Source organism: Orycteropus afer, unplaced genomic scaffold, assembly GCF_000298275.1.
Source record: "Orycteropus afer afer isolate SDZICR_OR568_19922 unplaced genomic scaffold, OryAfe1.0 scaffold00197, whole genome shotgun sequence".
Classification (NCBI taxonomy): Eukaryota; Metazoa; Chordata; class Mammalia; order Tubulidentata; family Orycteropodidae; genus Orycteropus; species Orycteropus afer.
Window position 1 is genome coordinate 331,319 of NW_006921784.1, and position 24,054 is coordinate 355,372.

The window sequence follows — 24,054 nt, forward strand, 5'->3', positions numbered from 1 at the left end:
GAAGAGGAGTTGCCTTTGGAGGTGTGGCCTGCTTCCAGTGTATAAAGAGAAGCTTTGAGAATGTGCTCTGGCTTTTTGGCACATCTGGATCCTGCATTTGGCTAAGTCTTCATCTTCAGTTCCTGGACTTGAACTAGTGCCGTACTGTGTTGCCTGCCAATCTTACGATTGTTTCTGGACTTGAACCAGTGGCCTGCCATGTTGCTGATTGATTTTGTGATTGTGCCATTTTACCTGCCAACCTTGGGTTTGTAAACCTCAGCAGGCAGCAGCTGCCTGAGTTAGGAGATGCCTCCAGCTCCAGTAGGCCTGAAACAAGAGGCAGAGCTGAAGCCCAAGGTCGAGGGGCCTTCATCCAGCCCCTAGAGCTGGCACTCTGAATTTGGACTTCTAACCTATTAAACTATAAGAGAATAAATTCCTGTTTGTTAAAACCACCCACTTGTAGTATTTCTGTTATAGCAGCACCAGAGAATCAAGATCGGGGTGGAGTCCAATGAGTGTAGATACTAAGAACAGTGGCACAATGTGCAGTATATAACCAGTGTCACTGAACTGTTCATGTTCATGAAATCGTGAATGGATGTATGTCTGCTTGTGTATATCGCCACCAAAAATAAATAAATAAATAAAAGAACGGTTATATGTCTAAAGACCATCTCGTAAGTGTGTCTCCTTTTTAAATTACCAGCCCGTTATGGAAGTAAACACACACACACACACACACACAGACACACACATTCTTAAGTCATTTTTCTTTTAGTTCATCCACAGATGTAATATTGTGCACATTTGATTTTTGACACTGCAGACCTGGGACCAAAATGCAGTGCATGCCACAGGCTATGGAAAGGCAGTCCTGTTTCCTTTCTCCTTAAGAAACGTCTGTCAGTGCTGCTCTGCTGCTTTTTTTTAATACTCCATCTTATTTTGGATGAAAATGTATACAATATTCCCCAGTTTCTGGACACACTGGTCAGTGACCTTGGTCACCTTCTTCACATGGTGTCACCACTCCTGTTGTGCCCCTTCTACCTGCTTCACTTCCGTTTATGTAAACTTGCTCCACCACCCCTTCCCTACTTTCTCCTCAAAATAACTGTTGACTCTTTGGTCTTATATAGTTAATTACAAAAACAAACAAAAACCTCAGCAACGCTCAAGGGCGAGACTCTTGATTCCTTGGGCTCAATTGTTACTTATTAAAGGGGCCTTTCAGGAGTGGTTTCAGTTTCAGGTATGAGGAGCACCTCAGGACCATAGTCTCAGGGACTCCTCCAGCCTCTATAGGTCCACTAACTTTGGATTCTTCAAGAATTTGAAGTCTCATGCACATTTTTCTCCCTTATCATCAGGATTCAGGAGCCCTGGTGGCATAGTACTGAAGCTATCTGACTGCTAACCAGAAGGCTGGTGGTTCACACCCACCAGCCACTCCTCGGAAGGAAGATTAGGCAATCTACTTCCGTAGAGATATGGATTCATCTCTTGTGTCCCTGATCAGGACACTCAGTAGTGGTGATGGGCACTATCTAGTTCTGGTCTCAAGGTGGAAGAGGCAGTGATTCATGAGACAGTTACTGTCATTAGTACTTAACTCACCAACATCTTCTGCCTCTCAGGTATATTCCTCATATCCTTGTTTATTTAAAACAAAAGCTACCAATAATTCAAGAAATCTATGTTTAGAGTAAATCAACAAACAGCAAAATCTGAGCACAAATTTATTTAAAACATTTTTTTCTTGTAAATTGTATTTATATTTTTCTTGTTGAGAATATACACAGCAAAACACACATCATTTCAGCGGTTTCCACATGTACAATTTAGTGACACTGTTTACATTCTTCGAAGGTGTGCCATATTCTCACCCTTCTTTTGTGAACTGTTGTTCCTCTCTCATTAACATAAACTCACTACCCCTTAATGATTCCTATCTAAAATTTTGAGTTGCTGTTACCAGTTTGATCTCATATAGATAGTTCTTAAAAGTTCTCAAAGCAGATGTTCTTTGCTAGGTAAGCTAAACTATTGTTTGATTTTAAGATGACTTCAGGGGATAGTTTTTGGTTTCAGGTTTGAAGATTTTCTAAGGGCAATACTTTCAGGGATTCATCTAGCCTCCATAGCTCCAGAAAGTCTGGAGTCCTTTAGAAAGTAAAGTTCTGTTCTACATTTTCCCCCTTTTGATCAGGATTCTACTATGAAATCTTTGATCACATTGTTCAGTAATCATAGTCATGCACCATCCAGCTCTTCTGGGCTTATGGCAAAGGAGGCGTTTTTCATGGAGGCAATTAGCCACACATTTTATATCTTCCTCTTGTTCCTGGCTCTCCTTTTTCTTCTCTTGCTCAAGGTGAACAGAGACCAACAGTTATATTTTGGATGGCCACCTGCAAGCTTTTTTACACAACAAACTAGGAGGTAGAATATAAGCATTAAAAGTGTTATTAGGCTGATGAAACCATTACTCTAAACCTCCAAACCAAGGAACAACATCCCCTGAGGTGTTTGGTTGCATATAAACAGCCTCAGTAGCTACTCTTTTTATTGTTGTTGTAAATATATACAGCACACAACTTTTGCCAATTCAAATTTTTACAGGTGTACATCTTACTGATGATTGCATTAATTGGCTGTACAACCCTACCCTTAATCAGTGCAGTTTTCCCATGACAACCAACTGCCCCTTTTCCCTCTCGCTCCAGCCCTTGGTAACCTCCAATCAACTTTGTTCTCTACACATTTGCTTTTTCTTGTCTTTTTATATAAGTGAGGTCATACAGTATTTATAATATTTTTCCTTTTGTGATTGGCTTATTTTGCTCAGCATAGTGTCTTCAAGCTCCATCCATTCTTTAACATCATCAAGACTTCATTTCTCCTACTGGCTAAGTAGTATTCCATTGACTGTATGACCACATGTTGTTTACCCATTCATCTGCTGATGGACGTTTAGGTTGTTTCCACCTTTTGGCTATTGTGAATAGTGCTGCAATGAACATTGATGTACAAGTCTCTGCTTTAGTCTTTGTCTCAAGTCTTTTGGGTGTATAACCAGGAGTGGAATTACTGGGTCATATGGTAGTTCTATTGTTAGAGTTTTGAGGAACTGTCGCACTGTTTTCCAGAGTGGCTGTACCATTTTTATATTCCTACCAGCAATGGATAAGAGTTCTAATTTCCCCCATCCTTGCCAGTAATTGTTATTTTCTTTTTTTCTTATCTTAGCCACCCTAATGGTATCTTATTCTGGTTTCAGTTCGCATTTTTTGATGGCTAATGACCCACCAGTCACTCCTTGGAAGGAACGTTGGGCAATCTACTTCCATAGTGATACCACCTTGGAAACCCAAGGAGGGGTCGCTATGAGTTGGGTCCAACTCGACGGCACATAACAACAGCAACGACAATGAACATGTTTTCATGTGGTTGTTGGCCATTTGAATGTCCTTTTAGGAGAAATGTCCTTAGCCCATTTTATAATTGGATTATTTGTCTTTTTGTTGTTAAGTTGTCAAAGTTTGATTATTATTTTGATTATTAGAGTTTTGTCAGATATATGGTTTACAAAGCTATTCTCCCAGCCAGTAGATTGTCATTTCATTTTTTTGATAGTCTTTGGTTTTCATGAGGTCCCATTTATTTATTTTGTCTTTTGCTGTTTGTGCTTTTGTTATATTATTAGATAATCCATTGTGAAAAGTTAGGCCTGACAGCATTGCCCTTGCTTGTTCTTCTAAGAATCTTAAGGTTTTACTTTGCACATTTAGGTCCTTAATCTGCTTCAATTTTTTTTTTTTGTGTGTGTGTGTGGGTGTGTGTGTGTGTATGGTGTGAGGCAAGGATCCTGTTTCATTTTTTCTGCATGTGGAAACCAGTTTTCTTAGCACTTTAAGTTTCATAGTTGAGTGTCCAACATGTAAGGTTGAACCTGAGTCACAGGGTGAGGGTAACAGGGAACCATTATATTCCTAGCTTTTAGTCTAGTCAGTCATTTTATGTGGTCATGGATGTCAGAGAGAGAGGTGTCTTACATGGCAGTGAAACCTGTGAGGCCCAGAACACTATGGGACTGCCTTATTTTCCAGGTTTTGCTTTTGACCAAGTGCAGTCTTACCACTTTCTTTCTCTCTCGATTAGTGGAAGATATTTGAGTTTTCCTTCTCTGACAAATTTCAGCCTTACACAGGTTCTGGCTTTCACAGGTTTTATTGTAGCTGGTACCCGTGAATTAAAACATCCATGTGTTTTTTCATGGAGACCCTGGGTGGGGCAAATGATTGACATACTCAGCTGTTAACCAAAAGGAAGACAAGACAGACCTGGCAGTCTGCTTCTGGAAAGTCAGTGCTTGGAAACCCTGTGGAGCCTAGTCCTACCCTGACACATGCAGGGGTCACCACGAGTCAGGACTGACAAGTGTTTTCTCACTGGGGATTTTGTATTCTATGGAATGAAATCTTCATGAGGCAGGCTGTGTTGTTAATATATAAATATAAATATGGTGTATAAATGTATTTAACATAAATATAGAATATAAATTTATTCTGGAATATGACATAGAAATGTGCTACTTTTGTTTTTTAGTATCCGGAGTGTGATGCAGAAGTACCTTGAGGAGAGAAAGGAAATAACCTTTGACAAGATTTTCAGTCAGAAAATTGGTAAGTCCTGCTCATCCCTTTGGCGTGCTGTCGTTTTGGCAAGGGTACCCAGTGACACTATGGTAATGTAGAAATCAACCCCTAATTCTTTATGTGCTTTGTGCCTAAGGTTGGGAATGAAGGAAGTGTCATGCACTTAGCGAGATACTTAATGATATATTCCCAGACATATGTTCTGTGAAGTAGTGCTTGGGAAAACGACAAGTTTGGCTTCAGTTGATGCAGTTTGGAGCATTGCCCAAAATCAAAGGATTCACTACTCATTCACCAAAAAGAAGTTCTTCCCGTTGGGCCCTCAGTTCATGGCGAGCATTGAGTACACTGTCCTCCTTTTGGACTTACATGCACTTGCCTGAGGTCCCCAGCTTCTCCTGCTGCTGCTTTACTTCCTGTGGCCACAGGGACTTGGCCTGAGCCCTCGTCAGTGGGATTCCACTCCTGTGGTTGGCCGTCTCCTTCTAGGGCTGGGGCTGGCTTACTTCCTCTCATCAGTTTTCACACATTTATGGTTTCTTTGTGCAGCTCTTAGAGATCAGGACCACATCAGTTATTCTTGTTCCTGCGGCTCCATTGGAATCTCTCCTTGGCTGGTCATGATGACGCCCCTCTGTTACATGTCTACATGGGAGGGGCAGTGTCTCCCTGGCCAACACCCAGGTGGTCTGGCCAGCGCTGGTCTTGGCTCTGTCGTGCCGCCTGCTGTTGAGTTGATTTCGCCTCACAGAGACCCCATGTGATAGAGTACAACTGTCCCGTAGGGTTTTCTAGGCTGTAATCTTTATGGGAGCAGATCACCAGCTCTTTTCTCCTGTAGAGCCGCTGGTAGGTTAGAATCGATGACTGTTCGGGTAGCAGCTGAACGCTTAACCGTTGCGCCGGCAGGGCTCTGTATTTCCCTAGCGGGTCACGGAGGGGGGCTTTGTGAGGAGTGCACAGAGACTACTTTAGTGTGGAGTCTCCTGGCCAATGAGGAAGTGCCATCCTGTGACCTCATCTGCCTTGTAAAAGCTGCAGTTTGTTCAGAGGTGGCCACCAGCAAGGTGCAGTCAGAGCTGTGGTCTGCATCCTTTTCTTCTTTTCAGTCTCACGAAACAGTTCCTATTGTCCAGCAATTTCCTCGACAAAATTTTGTTCTCAGCCAGGATAGGATTCATTATGTAGCCTGCCATTAGCCGTGTTGTCAGTGTGCCCCTTACTATGGGATAAATGGATAATTCTAGGGCTTTTGTGCAGCTGAATATGAGACAGTGGGAGCCCCTTTCCCTCCACTGTGCCTTGCTTGGCTCCTGCAATCATTCATATGGTTTGCTGAAGAGCTATGCATCTTAGTTTTCAAATTATTTTGTTGCTGCAGGAAATTACTTCATTAACGTTCCAAGAAATTAAGATCCTATGAACGTTCCCTAGGACTCTATTTCTGCGTAGAGTTCTGTTTCCCTGATTAATAGACTGGTAGGCCCCATTGTGACTGAGAGTTGTGGGTAATTCCGGGTTACCCCTTTCGTGTACAGATGGGAGATGCACACACTGAGAGGTGAAGTGACTTGTTCTGATTTCCGTTTCTCCTTCCTTTCTGCTGTGGAAATTCGTTAAATATTACTGGGAGGGAAACAATGGATGTAAAATAGAATCTGGAGGGTCACTGGTAAGCACCAGAAAGATTTTTTTTAGAAACACAACGTTCTGTTTTGTTCAAGTATGCTAATAAGTCCCACAAATAGGTGGCTTTAAAGAACAGAAATTTATTTTCTTACAGTTCAGGAGGCTGGTAGTCCAAATTCAGGGCGTGGCTCTGGGGGGAGGGCGTGTTCTTTTTTTGTCTGTTTCAGCTTCTAGTAGCTGCAGCTGCCATCCTTGGTGTCTCTGGGCCTGTCGACGTGTCTGCTGCGTGTGTCTTGTCTTCACGTGGCACCTTCCCCCGTGGGTACCTCTGTGTCTGTTCTGTTCTTTTTATAGCTCAGAAGTGATTAGGTTTAGGGTCCACCCTCCTCTGCTGTGTCCTCATTAACATAACAAAGGAAAACTCCTATTTGCTTTTGATTGTGTCCAGCGAAAAGAAAATAAAGCCCTAAGGTAATAATAATAGAGAGGTAAATTGTTTTTGAGAGAGAAGGAAAGAAGAAATGAGTTATTTACTTATTGAATTAATTTTATTTTTGCATCTTTATTGAGATACAGTTCACCTACCATAAAAGTTACCCATTTCAAGTTGAGTGGTTTTTGGTTTATTCAGAGTTGTATAACCATCACCACAATCTAATTTTAGATTAGGATTTTCAACACTGCATCAAGAAACCACACCCCCATTAACAGTCATTTCTCATTCCCGGCTTCTTCCAGCCCCCGGAAACCACTACTGCATTTCAGTGCAAATAACACCCACTTTTGACATTTACTGCTCACTGCCTGGGGAGGTATTTTTGTAGGTATCACTATGCCATTTTTTTTTTTTTACATGTTGCTGTTAAAAAAAAAAAAAGAATTAGCATATTGTGTTTACAAAAATACCTCCCAGGGGTAGGAAGCAGTTGGCAAACAAATGCAGAAGGTACATAATATTTGCTTAAAAATATGGTAATCAACTTTCCATCTCTGTGGGTTTCTCTGTTCTGGACATTTCAGATGAATGGGGCCATAGAATGTGTGGTCTTTTGTGACTGGCTTCTTTCAGTTAGCTTAATGTTTTCAAGGTTCCTCTCCACTGTAGCACGTATCAGTACTTCATTACTTTTTCTGGCTGAATAATATTCCAGTGTGTAGATATGCCACATTTTATTTATTCATTCATTAGTTGCTAGGTATTTAGATTGTTTTCACATTTAGGCTATTAGGAATAATGCTGCTGTGAAGAGAAGGCCTTTTTACATATTATTTGAACAAGGGATTCCTTATTACTAAGCTATAACTGGTGGACTTGTACGTCAGTGTCCATTGCAGCACTATTCACAATAGCCAAATGCCCATCAGCAGGTGAATGGATTAACAAAATACAGTACATACATACAATGGGATGCTTCTCAGCCAGTAGGAGAAGTGAAGTCTTGATCCTGCTATAGGGTGGATGCAGTTGGAAGACATTATGCTGAGTGAAATAAGTCAATCACAAAAGGACAAACATTATATGACCTCACTTATATAAGAAGGCAAGAAAAAGTCAAATATAGAGAGACTAAAGTTTATTAGTGGTTACCAGGGGTAGGTGTGAGAGGGAAAGGAGATTACTGGTAATAGAAATATCACATTGATTAAGAGTAAGGTTGCACAGCCAATTAATGTAATTGCTGTCAGTAAGTTGTATACCTATAAAAAGTTGAATTGGCAAGGGTTGTGTGTTAGGTATATTTACAACAATGACTCTTTTAAAAAAAAAAAGCTCATAGCTCCTGAGTCTGCTTATGTACAACCAAACACCTCATGGGATTTGGTTCCTTGATTTGGAGGTTTAGGGTCATGGTTTCATGGGACATCCCAGTTAATTGGCCTAATAACATGTTTAGTGTTTCTGTTCTAACATCCTAGTTCCTCGCATGGTGCCTAGGGTCTTAAAAGCTTGCAGGCAGCCATCCAAGACACAATAATTGGTCTCTATTTGCTGGGAGCGAAAGAGGAAGAATGACAGTCAAGAATAAGAGGAGGATGTGGAATATGTCATGAGACCATAAGAACCACATGGTGCCCAGCTACCTTTACTGAACATTTTGATCAAAGATTCCATAGAAGAATCCTGATCAAAAGGGGAAAAATATAGAACAGAAGTTCATATTCCTGTGGAATCCAGACTGTCTGGATCCATGAAGGCTGGATGAACCTCTGAAACTATTGCCCTGAAATAATCTTTAAACATTAAACCAAAATTATCCCCTGAAGTCTTCTTAAAATCAAACAACAGCTTAACTAGTGAAAAAAAAGTCTGCCTTGAACATTATGCTCTTTTAAAAACTATCTGTATAGGATCAAATCAACAACAGTAACTCGAAATTTCAGATAGGAACCTTAGGAGGCAGTGAGTTTATGTTAATGAGGGAGGAACAGCTCAGAGGAGGGTGAGAACGGTTGCATACCTCTGTCGTTAAATGGTACATGTAGAAACTGTTGAACTGATGTATGTTTTGCTGTGTATATTCTCAACAACAACAACAACAACAACACACACACACACACACACACAAAGTATAACTGGTAGATTGCTATTTTCCCAGCAGCTCTGATTCTAGTTTCTGAAGTGTGGTAAGAATTCTTTCTTCTTTTGTGTTTTCTGCCCCTCTCTAACATCTTACCTGTCCACACATAGACCCCAAAACAGGGCTTCCTGTTGTTTTGATTAAGACCTTTCCTGACTCTTATTGCAAGAGCCTTGATCTGAGCCCCTAAAAGCACTGTTGTTATTGCTGTTGTTCGGTGCCATCTGGTTGATTCTGACTGCTAGTGACCCCAGGTGACAGAGTAGAACTGCCCCATAGGGTTCCTGGGCTGTTGTCTTTACAGGAGCAGATTGCCTGCGTTTTTCTCTTGCGGAGTCACTGGGTCAGTTCAAACCACAAACTTTTAGATTATCAACTGAGTGTTTAAACATTGTGCCGTCAGGGTTCCTTGTAATGGCATTAGTGTGGCTTTAGTTCTTAACTTCAATTCTTCCCTGAGACCTGCTTCCCTGGGCGCTGATTGCATGTGGGTTTTATCTCAATAATGCTGTTAAACTTTTTTTTTTTTTTTTAATTGTTTTATAAAGTAAACAAAGGAGCTCTGGTAGCATAGTGCCTAAGGCACTTGATTGCTAACTGGAAGGTTGGTGGTTCAAATTCACCAGCCACTGCTGGGAAGGAAGGCTGGGCAATCTACTTTTGTAGTGATACTTCCTCAGAAACCCAAGGAGGGGTCACAACAGCTCACTGCCCTCGAGTCAGACCCAACTCATAGCGACCCCTCCTTGGGTTTCCAGGGCAGTATCACTATGGAAGTAGATTGCCCAATCTTCCTTCTGAGGAGTGGCTGGTGGGTTTGAACCGCCAGCCTTCCAGTTAGCAGTCAAGTGCCTTAGGCACTACGCCACCAGCGCTCCCTTTATAAAATAAAACTTCCTTTCAATTTGTGAACTTAGAGCTGTTCAGGAGAAGCTGAATTTAAACTTAAACTGGGAGGAAGTTCACAGGAAATAGTAGTAGCTGATTGGAGGAGTGGGAGAGAGTACAAGGTATAAGGACTGGATACAAGTCTACAATTAGTTTTGACATAGTTATGTGTTTTATTTTCTTGTGTCTAGTGCTCATCTCAGGAGCTCTGGTAGCATAGCACCTGAGGCACTTGACTGCTAACCGGAGGCTGGCGGTTCAAACCCACCATCCACTCCTCTGAAGGAAAGGAAGGTGGGGCAATCTACTTTCGTAGTGATACCGCCTCGGGAACCCGAGGAGGGGTCGCTGTGAGTCGGGTCTGATTTGACGGCAGTAACAACAGCACCAACAGTGCTTGTCTCCTCCCTCCTTTGGCTTTTGTAACATTCCCACTTTCTGGCTGGAATTCGAGATTGGGAAAAATGGAAGGTGGGTGGTGGCAGGAGTGACTGTCGCCTCCCAGTTCTTTCCTGCCTTCCTGCTTCTGCTCTTTTCTCCTTTGGCTTGCCCATCTGCCCCACCCGCCTCTGCCATGGCTGACTCCCCATCTTCCTGCTGCTGCCTCACTCCCCTTCTCCCGCTCTCTCCCTATTGCTTTTCTGTGGTTCTCCTGATTCTTTTTCCTTCTGTCCAGCTACCTATCCGTATCTCGTCTTTCTTCCTATTCCTCACCAGCATCCCAATACAAATGGCTGTCACAGGGCTGGGGAATGCCCTCCCATGTGTGCTACACAAGGAGCTCTGCTGGCCTAGTGGGTAAGGCATTTGGCTCCTAACCAGAAGGTCAGTGGTTCAAAGCTGCCCATGTGTTTTGTGAAATGAAAAGTGTAGGAATCGTTGATTTACGTGGCTCCTGAGGCATGGCTGAGATAATGGGTGATTGGCAGACCTGTCGGCTACAGCCTGATCTGGTTGATGCGTCATTAGTTTCCTTATTTACAGGAGCAGCGATATTATAGGACCTACTCCAGAGGCTGTTGTAAGGATTCTGCAGGCAAATGTGTACAAAGCCCTTAACCCAGTGATTGGTTCTCAGCCAATGCTCAGTGAACGAAAGGCCTTAAATGAAGTTGTTTATCATGAGCATTTTCAATCATACACAACAGTAGTTGAGAATAATGAATCCCAGTTTAGAGACAGAAGGAGCCCTAGTGGCACGGTGGTTAGGTGCTCTGCTACTAACTGAAAGGTCAGCAGTTCAAACCCACAAGGCTCTGCTGGAGAAAGATGTGGCAGTCTGCTTCCATAAAGGTTATAGCCTTGGAAACCCATGAGGCAATTTTAGTATGTTCTATAGGGTTGCTCTGGTAGTGTAGTGGGCAAAGCATTTGGTTGCTAACTAGAAGGTCGGTGGTTCAAATCCACCAGCTGCTGTGCAGGTGGAAGATGAGGCAATCTACTTCCTTAAAGATGTATAGCCTTGGAAACCCAATGGGGTCACTGTGAGTTGAAATGGACTCGGTGGCAGTGGGGGTTAGTACTACTTTATATTCAGATGTTTCTAATTACTTTAAAAATATCTTTTGACTTTTGGTATGTTTGCATTAAGATCCAAATACCATCCTTATATTGTAATTGGTAATAACGTCTCTTTTAATCTAGACGATTTCTCTGTCTTACGCACACATACACGCACACACACGATTGACGTATTGGAAGAAACTGGGTCAGTTCTATTGAAGAATGTCCCACAGTTGGGATTTTTTTTGTTTGCTGCTTCATGGCACCGGTTTAAATTGCACCTTTATTTCTTGTATTTTCTGTAAACTGATAGTTAGCCCTAATGGCTTGTCTAGAGTCAGACTGAACTTTTTCTGGAGAAGTCCTGCATAGGCGATGGTGTGCCTCCTCTTGGGGGCACATCACACGTGTGTGTCTCTATAGTCATGTCTCTGAAGTGGGTTCAGGTGTGGTCAGCTGTTAAGTCCCTCATCAATTCTACTGTTCTTTTTTTTTTTTTTTTTTTCCTCCTCCATTGATAATATTTATCTCTATCAATTAGGGAGTTGCAAAATGCAGATTTTTTTTTTTTTTTTTCCTAACTATGCCATTCCTTCCATGTCTCTTTAGCACAGTCCTTCTGAAAGGAACTTTCACTCAGCTGGAACTGCGTAGCTGCTTTTAAGTATATTTTATATAGGAGAGGCAGACATGGTGGGCAGGATTCTGAGGTGACACCCATGGCCTTCATCTCCTGGTGTTCCTCCATGAGTAACATGACAGAAAGAAATTTTGCAGAAATAATCAAGATTAACACCTTTAAAAGCGCAGCATTTTCTCAGGCTGGCAGCAGAAGAGGACGCCAGGGGGACTGGAAGCCTGAGGGTTCGAAGCACCGCAGCTGCCTCTGAAGATGAAAAGGCCTTTGAGAGCGAATGTGGGTGTTGTCTAGGAGCCGAGAGTGACCGCAGCCAGGAAATTGGGACCTCATTTCTACAACCACAAGGAACTGAATTTTGCCAACACCCGGAATGAGGTTGGAAGCAGATCCCTCCCCAGAGACTCCAGATAAGAGCCCAGACTGGCTGGCACCTTGGTTTCAGCTTCGGGAGATCCTAAGCAGAGGACCAGCCGCCACCACCTGGACTTGCAGTCTGTAAGGCTATGAGATAATAAATGAGTATTGTTTTTAAGTCACGATGTTTGTGGTATGAGACAGTGGCAGTGGAGTTCTCACAGTCCGCATGGGAGAGGTGCGTTCGACTCCCAGCCATTGCCTCTCAGGCTCAGCGTGTTGCTATGATGGTGAACAGGTTGCCAGACTAAGATGGATGAGGGAGAAAGGCCTGGCAGTCTCCTTCTGAAAACCAGCCAATGAAAACAATGGTCTGTTCCTCAGCCGATCATGGAGATGGCGTGGGGCTGGGCAGTGTTTCTTTCTGTGGTGCGTGGGTTGCCATGGCACGACAAGTTTGGGGTAGTTTGTTACACACCCATAGAAAAGCAGTACAGCAGGATAAATATTAATGTTTGCATTTTGAATTGCCAATTTTCAGAATAAAGAAATGCAGTGACAGCTCCTTTTGTCCTCGTCACCATCGTTTGATAGGCATTCTGTGTCTAAACGATTATCAGTTATGCTGATTCCTAAGTTGCTGTTGGTAAACTGTACACATTGAGACATTTACACAGTTCTCTTGGTTTGGCTCATTGAAAGACTAGTTTAAAGAGACACTGGTTATTGAGAAGACAGTAAGGTCACTTTATCGGTTATGGGGTAAGACTGTTGTTACTGCTTCTATTGAAGTTATAATTTCATCACATGCAAGTTGAGGCACATGGCATTTGCTAAATTGCATTTGTGTCTGCTGACAGTCCACTTCTCTGTCTGCACACTTGTACCTATTAGAGGAGGCTGTTTCAGATTATAAGGAGACTCCAGACAGATGCTTGCTATATAAACACATGAGTGTGCAGATGTCAGACTCACGGACGAAGAACACCACCGTCAATGTGGTGTTACATCCCATGCTGCCATTGAAGACAAATTCATTCCGTAACCCGGGCTTCAGAGCATAATCTCGGGTTGAATATTAATCGTTTTGAATTTGTGTGAGATAACGTTGGTGTCCACAACTTGATTTTTGGTTTTAAAAAAACTGCCATTGTTACTTTCTCAGTAACAGTTCTGTTGAGGTATAAAAATATACACGCCCATTGTAATAAAATAAAATCTGCCTGTTGTAAATGGGCAACTCACTGGTTTTTAGTAAATTTACAAGTTGTGCAACCATCACCACAATCAATGTTTGCAAATTTTTCTGCCTCTAGAAGCCCACCTTGGGTCACTCCCAGTGTACCCTGTTCCCAGGCAGCCAGTAAGCCACTTTCTGTCTTTGTAACTTTGTCTTTTCCGGATGTTTCACGTATGTGGAATCACACAGTATTGCAGGCTTTTGCATCTGACATCCTTCCCTTAAGATAAAGCTTTCGAGGTTCATCCATTGTTGTTGTTGTTGTTATGTGCCATCGAGTCGGCCCCGACTCATAGCGACCCCTCCTTGGGTTTCCGAGGCAGTATCACTACGGAAGTAGGATTGCCCAACCATCCTTCCGAGGGTTCATCCATGGTGTTGTGTTTATCAGTATTTTATTTTTGTGGCTAAACAATGTTCTGTCGAGCAGATACACTACGTTTTGTTATGTGTTCCCCAGTTGATGGGTGTTTGGGCTGTTTCCACTTTTTGGTGTAAAGAATGATGTCGCTCTGAACCCATGTACATATACAGACCTAGGTTTTCATTCTCTTGGGTAGATTCCTGGGAGTGGAGTTTCCGGATAGTATGGTATGTTTATGTTTAAGCTTTTAAGAAATAACCAAGGGGCTGTATTATTTTACACCCCTACTAATAATTTCTGGGAGTTCCACGCTCTGCATCCTCTTTGACACTTGTCTGTCTTGTTCATTATAACCATTCTTGTGAGTGTGAAGTGCTAGCTCATCATGGTTTTAATATCTATTTCCCTAATGGTTCATAATATTGAACATGATCTTTCTGTTTCCCTAATGGCTCACAATTTGTGCTTCTATTTTTTTACGTGTGAAATGTCTGTTCAAATCTTTTACCCATTTTACAAATTAGATTGTCTATCTTTGTGTTGCCCAGTTTTATCATATACGTGATTTTAAAATATTTTCTCCCACTTGGTGACTCCCCCCCCCGCCCAGTGATGAGCTCTGGTGGCATAGTGCCTAAGGCACTTGACTGCTAACCAGAAGGCTGGTGGTTCAAACCCACCAGCCAGTCCTCGGAAGGAAGGTTGGGCAATCTACTTCTGTAGTGATAACTGCCTCAGAAACCCAAGGTGGGGTTGCTATGAGTTGGGTCCGACTCTATGGCACATGACAACAACAACAGTGATAACCTTTGAAATGCAAAAATCTTAAATTTTAATGAAGTCCAAAAAAACTCCCAGAACCAAACTCAGCTGCCATTGAGTTGATTCTGACTCATAGCGACCTATTAGGTTTCCAAGGCTGTAAATCTTTACAGAAGCAGACCGCCTCATCTTTCTTCCGCAGAGTGGCTGGTGGATTCAAACCACTGACCTTTTGGTGGGCAGCCAAATACCTTAACCACTGCACCACCAGAGCTCCTTTGATGGAGTCCAGTTTATATACATGTATTTCTTTTATGAATCATGCTGTTGGTGTCACATTTAAGAACATTTTGCCTAACTAAAATCCACAAAGATTTTCTTTGGTTTTTATTCTAGACATTTTATCCTTTTGGCTCTTAGTTAAGTTCTCTGGTTGGTTTTGTGTTTATTTTTGTGTATGGTATGAAGTAAGAGTTTAGATTCATCTTTTTACATGTGATCCAATCGTCTCTGCACTATTTCTTGAAAAGACTATCTTTTCCCCTTTAAACTGCCTTGGCATCTTTGTTGAAAATTGGCCGCCAACATAAGGGCTTATTTCTGGACTCTGAATTCTGCTAGTACCATGTTGTCTTAGACTGTAGTTTTTTATTTTTTAGTTGTGATTTGGGTGCACATTTACAAAGTCGATTTGTTTTACTCTCAATAGTTCATGCACATTTGATTTCACGGCCCGATTACAATCCCCAACCACATAAAGCTCTCCTCCCATCTCCTCCCTGTGACTCTCCGCTGCCTGTGCCCTTCACATCTATGCATTCCTGGCCCTGGGCTTTTCCTCTTTGTGGATGCTGCCCCTCTGGTGTCTCATGGCTGATGGATCCAAGGGGTGCATCTCCCTGGGGTAGGTGGCTGCAACTCCCTGGTGTCTCTTACTGTAGTTTTATAGTAGGTTTTGAAATTGGGATGTGACAATCCTCCCACATTGTTCTTTCTCAAAATTGAGTTTTGGAATTAGCTTTTCAATTTCTGCAGAACAGACTGCTGGAGTTTGGATGGGATTGCGTGGATTCTTAGATCCATTTGGGGAAAGTTACCACCTAAACAATATCATGTCTTCCAATCTCTCCATTTATTCAGGAGATTAGACATTTCTCTCAGTAGTGTTCTGTATTTGTCAGTTGTGGACTTCTTATTAAATATATTCCTTAGATTTTAATCTCTTTGGTCCCATTGTAAACGGAATTGTTTTGTTAATTTCAATTTTGGTTTTTCTTTGCTAGTACAGAGAACCCAAACCCACTACCATCCAGTTGATTCTGACTCATAGTGACCCCCATTGGGTTTCTAAGGCTATACATCTTTATGGAAGTAGATTGCCTCATCTTCCTCCTGTGGGGCAGTTGGTGGGTTTGAACTGCTGATCTGTTGGTTGGCAGCCAATAAATGCCTTACTACTCTACCATCAGAGTTCCTTAGTATAAAGAGATACAGAATGGGCCTTCATATATTCCTATGGTATCCCACAGTCTTACTGAGTTGGTTTATTAGTTCTGCTAGGGGTGTTTGTGTGGGTGTGTGTGTGTATGTGTGCGTGCACCTTAGGATTTTCTATGTACAGGATACTATCATTTGTGAATAAAACAGTTTTACTTTATTCCCAACCTGTTTGTCTTTTATTTCTTTTTAAATTTTACTTTTTACTTTGATTTCTTAAATACTTTTTATGTCGGGCTCAAACATATTTAGCATGATTTCAAAGAACATTTACCCAGAAAAAAATGCCTAAGTTATATTTGGCATTTGGGGTCAAGGCAAAAGAAATATACTTACCATGGCCTTTGAAAACAAAAGTGTGTTACTTTATAAAAAGAACACTTTGGTAAAACAGAAATTACTACCTCATGACTGCCCCCACAATCCTGAATGGTTCCTGTAAAACTGAAAAGTGTATATAGATATGACATAATCAAAAAACCTCACTCGCTGCCATCGAGTCAAGTCCTTCTCATAGTGACACTGTAGGACAAGGCAGAACTATGCCATAGGGTTTCCAAGGCTGTAAATCTTTATGGAAGCTGATTGCCGCATTTTTCTTCTGCAGAGTGGCTGGTGGGTTTGAACCACTGGCCTTTTGATTAGCAGTCTGATGCTTTAACCACAGTGCCACCAAAGCTCCTAGATATGACGTAGGTCCCTACTAAGAGTTGCTGCTTTTGAGTTGTGGTGTTGGCAGAGAATGCTCAAGGTACTGTGGACTGCCAGAGGAACAAACAAATCTGTCCTGGAAGAAGTGCAGTTGGGATGCTCCTTGGAAGCGAGAATGGCCAGACTTGGTCTCACCTACTTGGGCCATTTTGTCAGGAGGAACCATTCCCTGGAGAAGGATATCATGCTCGGTAAAGTGGAGGGTCAGCAGAAAAAGGGAAGGCCCTCAACGAGATGGACTGACACAGTGGCTGCAACGATGGGCTCAGGCATCGCCAGAACTGTGAGGCTGGCGCAGGACCGGGCGGTGTTTCGTTCTCTTGTCACAGGGTCGCTACGAGTCGGAGCCGACTTGACGGCACCTAACAGCAACAACAACAACAACAACATATAACACCACCAAAAAACACAAACAAACACAAGATAAAGCATTTTAGGATTACTGTATTATCATTGTAAAAGGACAAAGTTTTCGAGCCTATTTTATAATTTATAAAATTTTTGCTTAGAGTGTTTTATGCTTTAGAACATAATAGATGGCTAAGATGGGTAAACATTTATAACTGGGCAACTTCTGACCCAAGGCTGGGGCGAGGTCATAGCCGGTGGACCCTTTTGCCCTGGCTGTGGAGAGAGAAGTCCTAACACAGGGAGCAGCTTCCGTCTTTGTTGTCCCCTTTGTCTCTACCTTTGTCTGGAATTATTTCTGTCACAGTGAAGGGCCTCCCTCTGACCAATGCTCCCTGATTGACTGTCACTGAGTGAGATTCCCACCCTGTCTCATCTACAGAACTGTCTTTAGCTGAAAGGAATCAACGATTACAGAGAAGAAAGCTGGAGACCCCAGACAATCCTGCATCAATTGTCCAAGCCTTTGAGGACACGCTGAGTGAAGGAAGGAATTACAGATCCATTTAAACATTCAAATAACAGATGTAAACACTTGATGAAGCACGGCTAATTTAATTTTCCATTGAAACAACAATGCTGCAAGTGGTGAGGAGAAGCTGAGGTAAATTTGGGTTACACATTCGACACATTTCAAGGGCAGGTTGCCTAGTGAAAGTGCTGCTTAGAGAGGAAGGCCCCTAAGGGGAGTGGATGGGCTTCCTGTGAAACCTGCTGGAAAGGCCATCTTTCAGCTGACTCTGGCCTCACTCCTCACAACTGGACCAATAAGCAGCATCACGATGAATGGAGAAAAGGTTGACGTTATCAGAGATTTCGTATTACTTGGTTCCACAGTCAGTACCAGTGGAAGCAGCAGTCAAATCAGATGATGTATTGCACTGGGCAACTCTGCTGCAAAAGACCTCTTTAAAGTGCTGAAGAGCAAAGTTCTCTTTGAAGACTGAGGTGTGCCTAATCCAAGCCATGGTATTTTTAGTATCTTCATATGCATGTGAAAGCTGGATAATAAATAGGGAAGACATAAGAAGAGTTGATGCTTTTGAATTGTGGTGTTGGCAAAGAATACTGAAAGTACCATGACTGCCAGGAGAAGGAAACAAATCTGTCCCAGAAGAAGTGCAGCTAGAACGCTCCTTGAAGGTGAGAATAGCCAGACTCTGTCTCACCTACTTTGGTCATCTTGTCAGAAGGGGCCATTCCCTGAGAAGGATATCATGCTTGGTGAAGTGGGGGGTTAGTGAAAAAGGGGAAGGCCCTCAACGAGATGGATTGACACAGTGGCTGCAGCGACGGGCTCAGGTGTGACAGGGATTGTGGAGCTGGCACGGGACCAGGTGGTGTTTCATTCTATTGTACATAGGGTCACTGTGAGTTGGAGCCACCTGGATAGCACCTAATAACAACAACAACAACAACAGTTGGCCTTGAGGTTGGAGTCAACCAGTCAGAGCCTTAGTTTCTAGTGTTGGAATTGGCCCAGGCTGGGTTGATGCCAACTGTCCCTGCAGTTCAGCCTCCGCAGCTGTGAAAATCTGGGACATCTGAGAGACTTGGGATGGCTCAACTAGTTCCGTGAGAAACTTTTGTTGTCCTTTTTTCATTTTTTAAAAGAGTTTATTAGTGCAGGTTGCCCTTTTTAAAGTCATCTTCAAGTCTGAAGCACAGCCATTAGCATCACTTCCCCCAAAAAAATTCAGAAACAGTGTGTTTTACTGGAATCACACAATCCTTTCACGTCTACTAATCATGAGAGCATGGAACCCTGGTGGCTCAGTGGTTAAATGCTTGGCTGCTAGACTAAAGGCTGACGTTTCAAACCCACAGCTTCTCCTCAGGAGAAAGATGAGACACTCTGTTCTGTAGATTGCAGCCTTGGAAGCCATGTGAGGCAATTCTACTCTACCCTGTGGGGTTGCTGTGACTTGGAATCAACTCCATGGCAATGGGTATGGTTTTTGGTTTTGGAATCACTAGAGCAAGGAATTCTGGTGGCACAAACATTTATTATAAATGGAATCAGCATGGCTGCTAACTGAAAGGTTGGTGGTTCAAACTTACCCAGGGACTCCTTGGAAGAAAGACTTGGCATTCTGCTCCCATAAAACTCACAGCCTTGAAAACCCTTGTGGCACAGTTCTGCTCTGTCACTTGGGGTCACTGTGAGTTGGAATTGACTCGTCAGCATCCAACAACAATCACCAGGGCTATAGGAATGCAGGCAGGCAAATCTAACTATTATCTTTTACATTTTTGCTATTTAATTTTCCCTGCACTCTGACCCCATGGTTGAATGAATATTAGTTTAAGGCAGTGATGGCTCTGTCTGTACCGTATACACTGTGCTGAGTACTTAGATGTTTGGTAAAGTAGTGTGACCAAGTTCCTGCAGCTCCGGAGAGCACAGGTTTGAAGCTTGTTCTTCGTGATTGTGCTCTTGCTGCCTGTCTAACAAGAGACCACCATCCGTCTGTCGTGTTGTTGTGCTGTGGTGGTTCGCGTGTTGCTGTGATGCTGGGAGCTCTGCCGTGGGTATTTCCAAACCTAGCAGGGTCGCCCATGGTGGACAGGTTTTCAGTGGCGCTTCTAGACTAAGACACTAGGAAGACAGGCCAGGCAATCTACTTCAGAAAATCAGCCAGTGAGAACACTGTGGACCACAACAGAATATTATCTGATGTAGTGCTGGAGTGCCTAAGGCATTTGGCTGCTAACCAGAAGGCTGGCGGTTCAAACCCACCAGCCACTCCCCAGAAGGAAGATGGGGCAATCTACTTCCATAGAGATACCATCTTGGAAACCCAAGGAGGGGTTGCTATGAGTCGGATCCAATTCAACAGCAGTGAGTTTTTTTTTTTTTTTTAAAGTGCTGGAAGATGAGCCCCTCGACTGGCGGGCACTCAGAGTACTCAGTGACCCCAGCAAAGGACTTGAGCACACCTGCGGTGGTGAGGATAGTGCAGGACTGGCACCGTTTCGTTCTGTTGCATGTGGGGTAGCTGTAATTTGGTGCCCACTTGACAGCCACTGACAACAACAGTAACACTAAGCATCATCTCTGCTGAGAAGGTTATAAGTTTATGTGACTGACAGTGGGGGGTAATTGGACCTTTTTAGGCTTTTAAGAACCTTCAGGGAATTTTGAAACTTAAGGAGGCACTGTGTTGCCTCACCGCTCCTAATTTTAGCTCTTCTGGAAATACCTTTGGTGAGGGCTTTGTGCCTTATTTGTGATGTCTTTCGGTATTTGTTTCTAGTAGAAGTCAACACCAGGAAATGTAGAGATTTGCTAGAACGTGGTTGTTAGGGGAAGAATCCTAGTGGCACAGTGGTTATGCGCTCGTCTGCTAAACGAAAGGTTGGTGGTTCGAACCACCAGCAGCTCTGCTGTGGGAGGAGGGTGTGGCCGTCTGCTTCCATAAAGATTTGCAACCTTGGAAACCCTATGAGGCAGTTCTACTCTGTCCTGTGAGTTGGAGTCGACTTGACAGCGACATATTTGGTTTTGGATTAATGCTCTCGAAATTCAACGACATTGTTTTGTGAATTGGTAGTTTGCTTATTGTATTACCGAATAGCGTTCTGTTGTACGAAGTGCACACTATTCACGTGTACATGGACTTTGGGGTTCTTTCTACTTTGGGGCAATTGTGAATAAAGCCACTGTGAATGCATATGGTCATTTGAGTTTGGTAAATATCTTGAATAATTGCTGGATCCTCTATGGTGACAGTGCTGTGAGTTGCCATGGAGTCAACTCCGACTCACGGTGACTTCATGTGTTCAGAGTAGAACTGCTCCTTAGGGGTTTCAGGGCTGTGACCTTTGGGAAGCAGATTGCCAGGCCTGTCTTCTGAGGTGGGTTTGAACCACCAACCTATTGGCTAGGAGTCAAGGGCTTAACCGTTTGGACCACCCCAGGACTCCCTATGACAGGTCTATGTACTTTTCTTTGTTGTTGTTATTTTATTTTTTATTGTGATTTGGGTGAAAATTTACAGAGCAAATTCACTTTCCATACAGTAGTTAGGTCCACATACTTTTGCAGTTGTTACGGCTTCTTGATGAACGGACCCTTGATCGTAAGAAAGATCCGATCCCATTTTATCCTGGTAGTCCATCCTTCCGACTGACGTCTACATGGTCTAATAGTGACGGTCCCTCTTGCTTTCTTGATTTTAGCATTAACATGGAACGTTGTTTCTCCATTCTTTTATGTTTAATCCATGTTTGTGTATGTTAAAGACTGTGTGTGTTACAGGGAGAATATGAACGAGACGTGCTTTCGAATTCAGATGAACAATTCTGCCTGTTAATTAGAATTAGTTAAATAATTACCAACTTGTTTGGATTTTAGTCTCTCATCTTTTTAGTTATTGTCAGGTTGTCCCTTTGCTCCCTTTTTCTCCTTTTCCTGTCTCTTAGATTGAGTAGTTTTTACCAAAACTCCAAACTCACTGCCACTGAGTGGATTCCAACTCGTAGTGACCCCCATTGGGTTTCTGAGATTGTAAATCTTTACGGAAATAGATCGCCCCATCTTCCTACTGGAGAGCAGCTGGTAGGTTTGAACTGCTGACCTTCTGGTTCTCAGAGCTCCTCGAGTAGTTCTTAAGATGCTGTATTATTTTCCCTGCTGGTTTCTTTGTTTTCTTTCTTTTTTCCTGGTGCCCCCCAGTCCTCAGGTTCCCCAGACTCCCTTGCCCTCACTGAGACCAGCTGTTCTGCGTGGGTCCCTCTGGGCAGAGAGTGGGCTCATCCTTGGTCACTACCCTTCTCTCAGAGGCCCACTAATTTGTGTTTTGCTGTCTCTAGTCCTTTTATTTATTAATCTTTATTTCTATGAGGTAATCTGAAAAAAAAATGGTCCCATCACGTCACGTCCCTGGAATTTTACCCTTGCAGGTAAAATTTTACCCTGCAAGGGTAAAATTCTCCATGTTACTGTCATCCAAATCACCAAATGTGACCTCCGTCTTTCTTTTTTGGTCTTTTTACCCTAGCACCTTCAGTGAACTGTCTGAGCTCTGTCACCTGACTCCTTAATTCGTGTTCTGCCATCCTCTTTGTAATGCCTTCTTCTGTCCTACATTTTTCTCAGTGTTCTACCCCAAATCCCTTATTTCTGGTTGCAAATAACCCATTCTGTAGTCTTCTTGCTACTCTCACCACATTTGGTGCTTCCTATGGAAAATATTACTAGTGGTCTCTTTAATGTTGTTTCTCCAACTGAAGTATCTATCCCATGAGACCAAAGATAATCTTTTATTCTGTTTCCTCTTTGAAACTCTGTGTGTCTAGTTCACTATTTTACACCTCAGAGGAACTGGTGATGTCTTTTTTGGTTGACTTTCTGTTTCAGTGTAAAACCTTTTCAAGTGCTGTTACTGTAAACCTCGCATTTGTAGCACTTCATGTGAAGAGCACTTTTGTCTGCTATACGCTTGTTTCGTTAGGGTGCTGACAGCGTGTGGTGGCTGTTGTGGGTGGGATTGGCCCCTGACGCATGGTGGCCGCTCAGTGCGATGAAATGCTGTCCTGTGCCATCCCCACGATCGGTTGCAGATCAGCTTGTGACCCCGGGATTTCCACTGGCTGATTTTCGGAAGTACATCACCAGGTCTTTCTTCCTAGTCTGTTTTAGGTAAGTTTCACAACGTCTAATGAGTGGTTAACCACTGAAACCTGTTCAGCATCAAAGCACTGACGTGGCTGCCCATGAAGTGCATTGACTGGGAATTGAACTCACTCAGGTCTTCCCCATGGAAGGCAAGAAGCCACCACTGAACCACCCGTTTCTCATGAGCGTTGGTGGTGGTGATGATAGTGCACCAGGAGTGAAGTCTTGGTCCATCCGTTAGACAGCCAGGTGTCTCCTCCAGCATCTTGCTGTCTGTGCACTGTCGGAGCAGTGAGAGGATGAACAGTGTGGAAATGGAACAGGGCAGCTGGGCGCCAGCTGAGATTAGGCAAGTCCTTCTGGCAGTGCTACTAGCAGCTGTGTCGATTGTCCTCTCCTTGCACGAAGTTAAGGAGCTCTGGTGGTGTAGTGGTTAAGGCATTTGGCTGCCAACCATAAAGGTTGATGGTTCAAACCTACCAGCTGCTTCACAGAAGAAAGACGGGGCAGTCTGCTTCCATAAAGATTTACAGCCTTGGAAACCCATTGGGGCTCTCTGTGAGTGGGAATCGACTTGGTGGCAGTTTTTGCACAAAGTTGGGAAGGAACGTTTGTTGATAAACCTGATGTTGCTTCCCATGGAGAGTGCATCACTTCCGGAAGAGTTGTTCCCTGGCACTGGGAGTCACTGCTTATAGAAGATTCTGAATGAACTCTCATTAGAGGTTTTTACAGCTCATCATATCACTTTAGAGAAAAGTGTATATAGACTTGGCAGTCACTGTAGCCAGTTGGTTATAAGATAAATTGAACTTGGGCAAAATTAGCGCTGAGACCATCTCGTGTCATTGCTCTAGTCCATATCCATTAAACCTCCCATTCAGTAAGGAACTGGTTCCCATGAGTTGTGGAGGTAGCAGACCATCAGGCTATGTGTGTATGATGATTTATGTGCACAGTCAGAATTGCCTCCTCGCCCTGGTGGTGCCACTTGAGCTGGTGAGAGATTGGCAGTGGCAACCTTATCATCTGGCATTCTACTCTTATTGTTGTATTCTTTTGAGTCTTAAAGGCATTTGATAGCATCTTCCCATTCTGACAGAAATACTTAGGAGGTGGAGATAGGCAGGCACTATTAGCACCTAGCAGTCAACACTAAGTACCTATTTTTGGTTGGCTTTGGAATGGGGTGAAGGAGCTCCAGTGGCATAGTGGT

The 24,054-nt window shown here is 43.1% G+C and overlaps 1 protein-coding gene across 1 annotated transcript in view; it reads left to right on the forward strand.

Moving 5' to 3' along the window:
- Nucleotides 1-24,054, forward strand: part of GRK3 (G protein-coupled receptor kinase 3) — a 169,607-nt gene that overhangs the window by 42,269 nt on the left and 103,284 nt on the right. Inside the window, exons 2-4 of the mRNA XM_007947940.1 lie at nucleotides 4,594-4,670; nucleotides 7,727-7,765; nucleotides 13,265-13,277. Coding sequence (XP_007946131.1) covers nucleotides 4,594-4,670; nucleotides 7,727-7,765; nucleotides 13,265-13,277 — 129 coding nt within the window. The remainder of the gene's footprint in view (nucleotides 1-4,593; nucleotides 4,671-7,726; nucleotides 7,766-13,264; nucleotides 13,278-24,054) is intronic.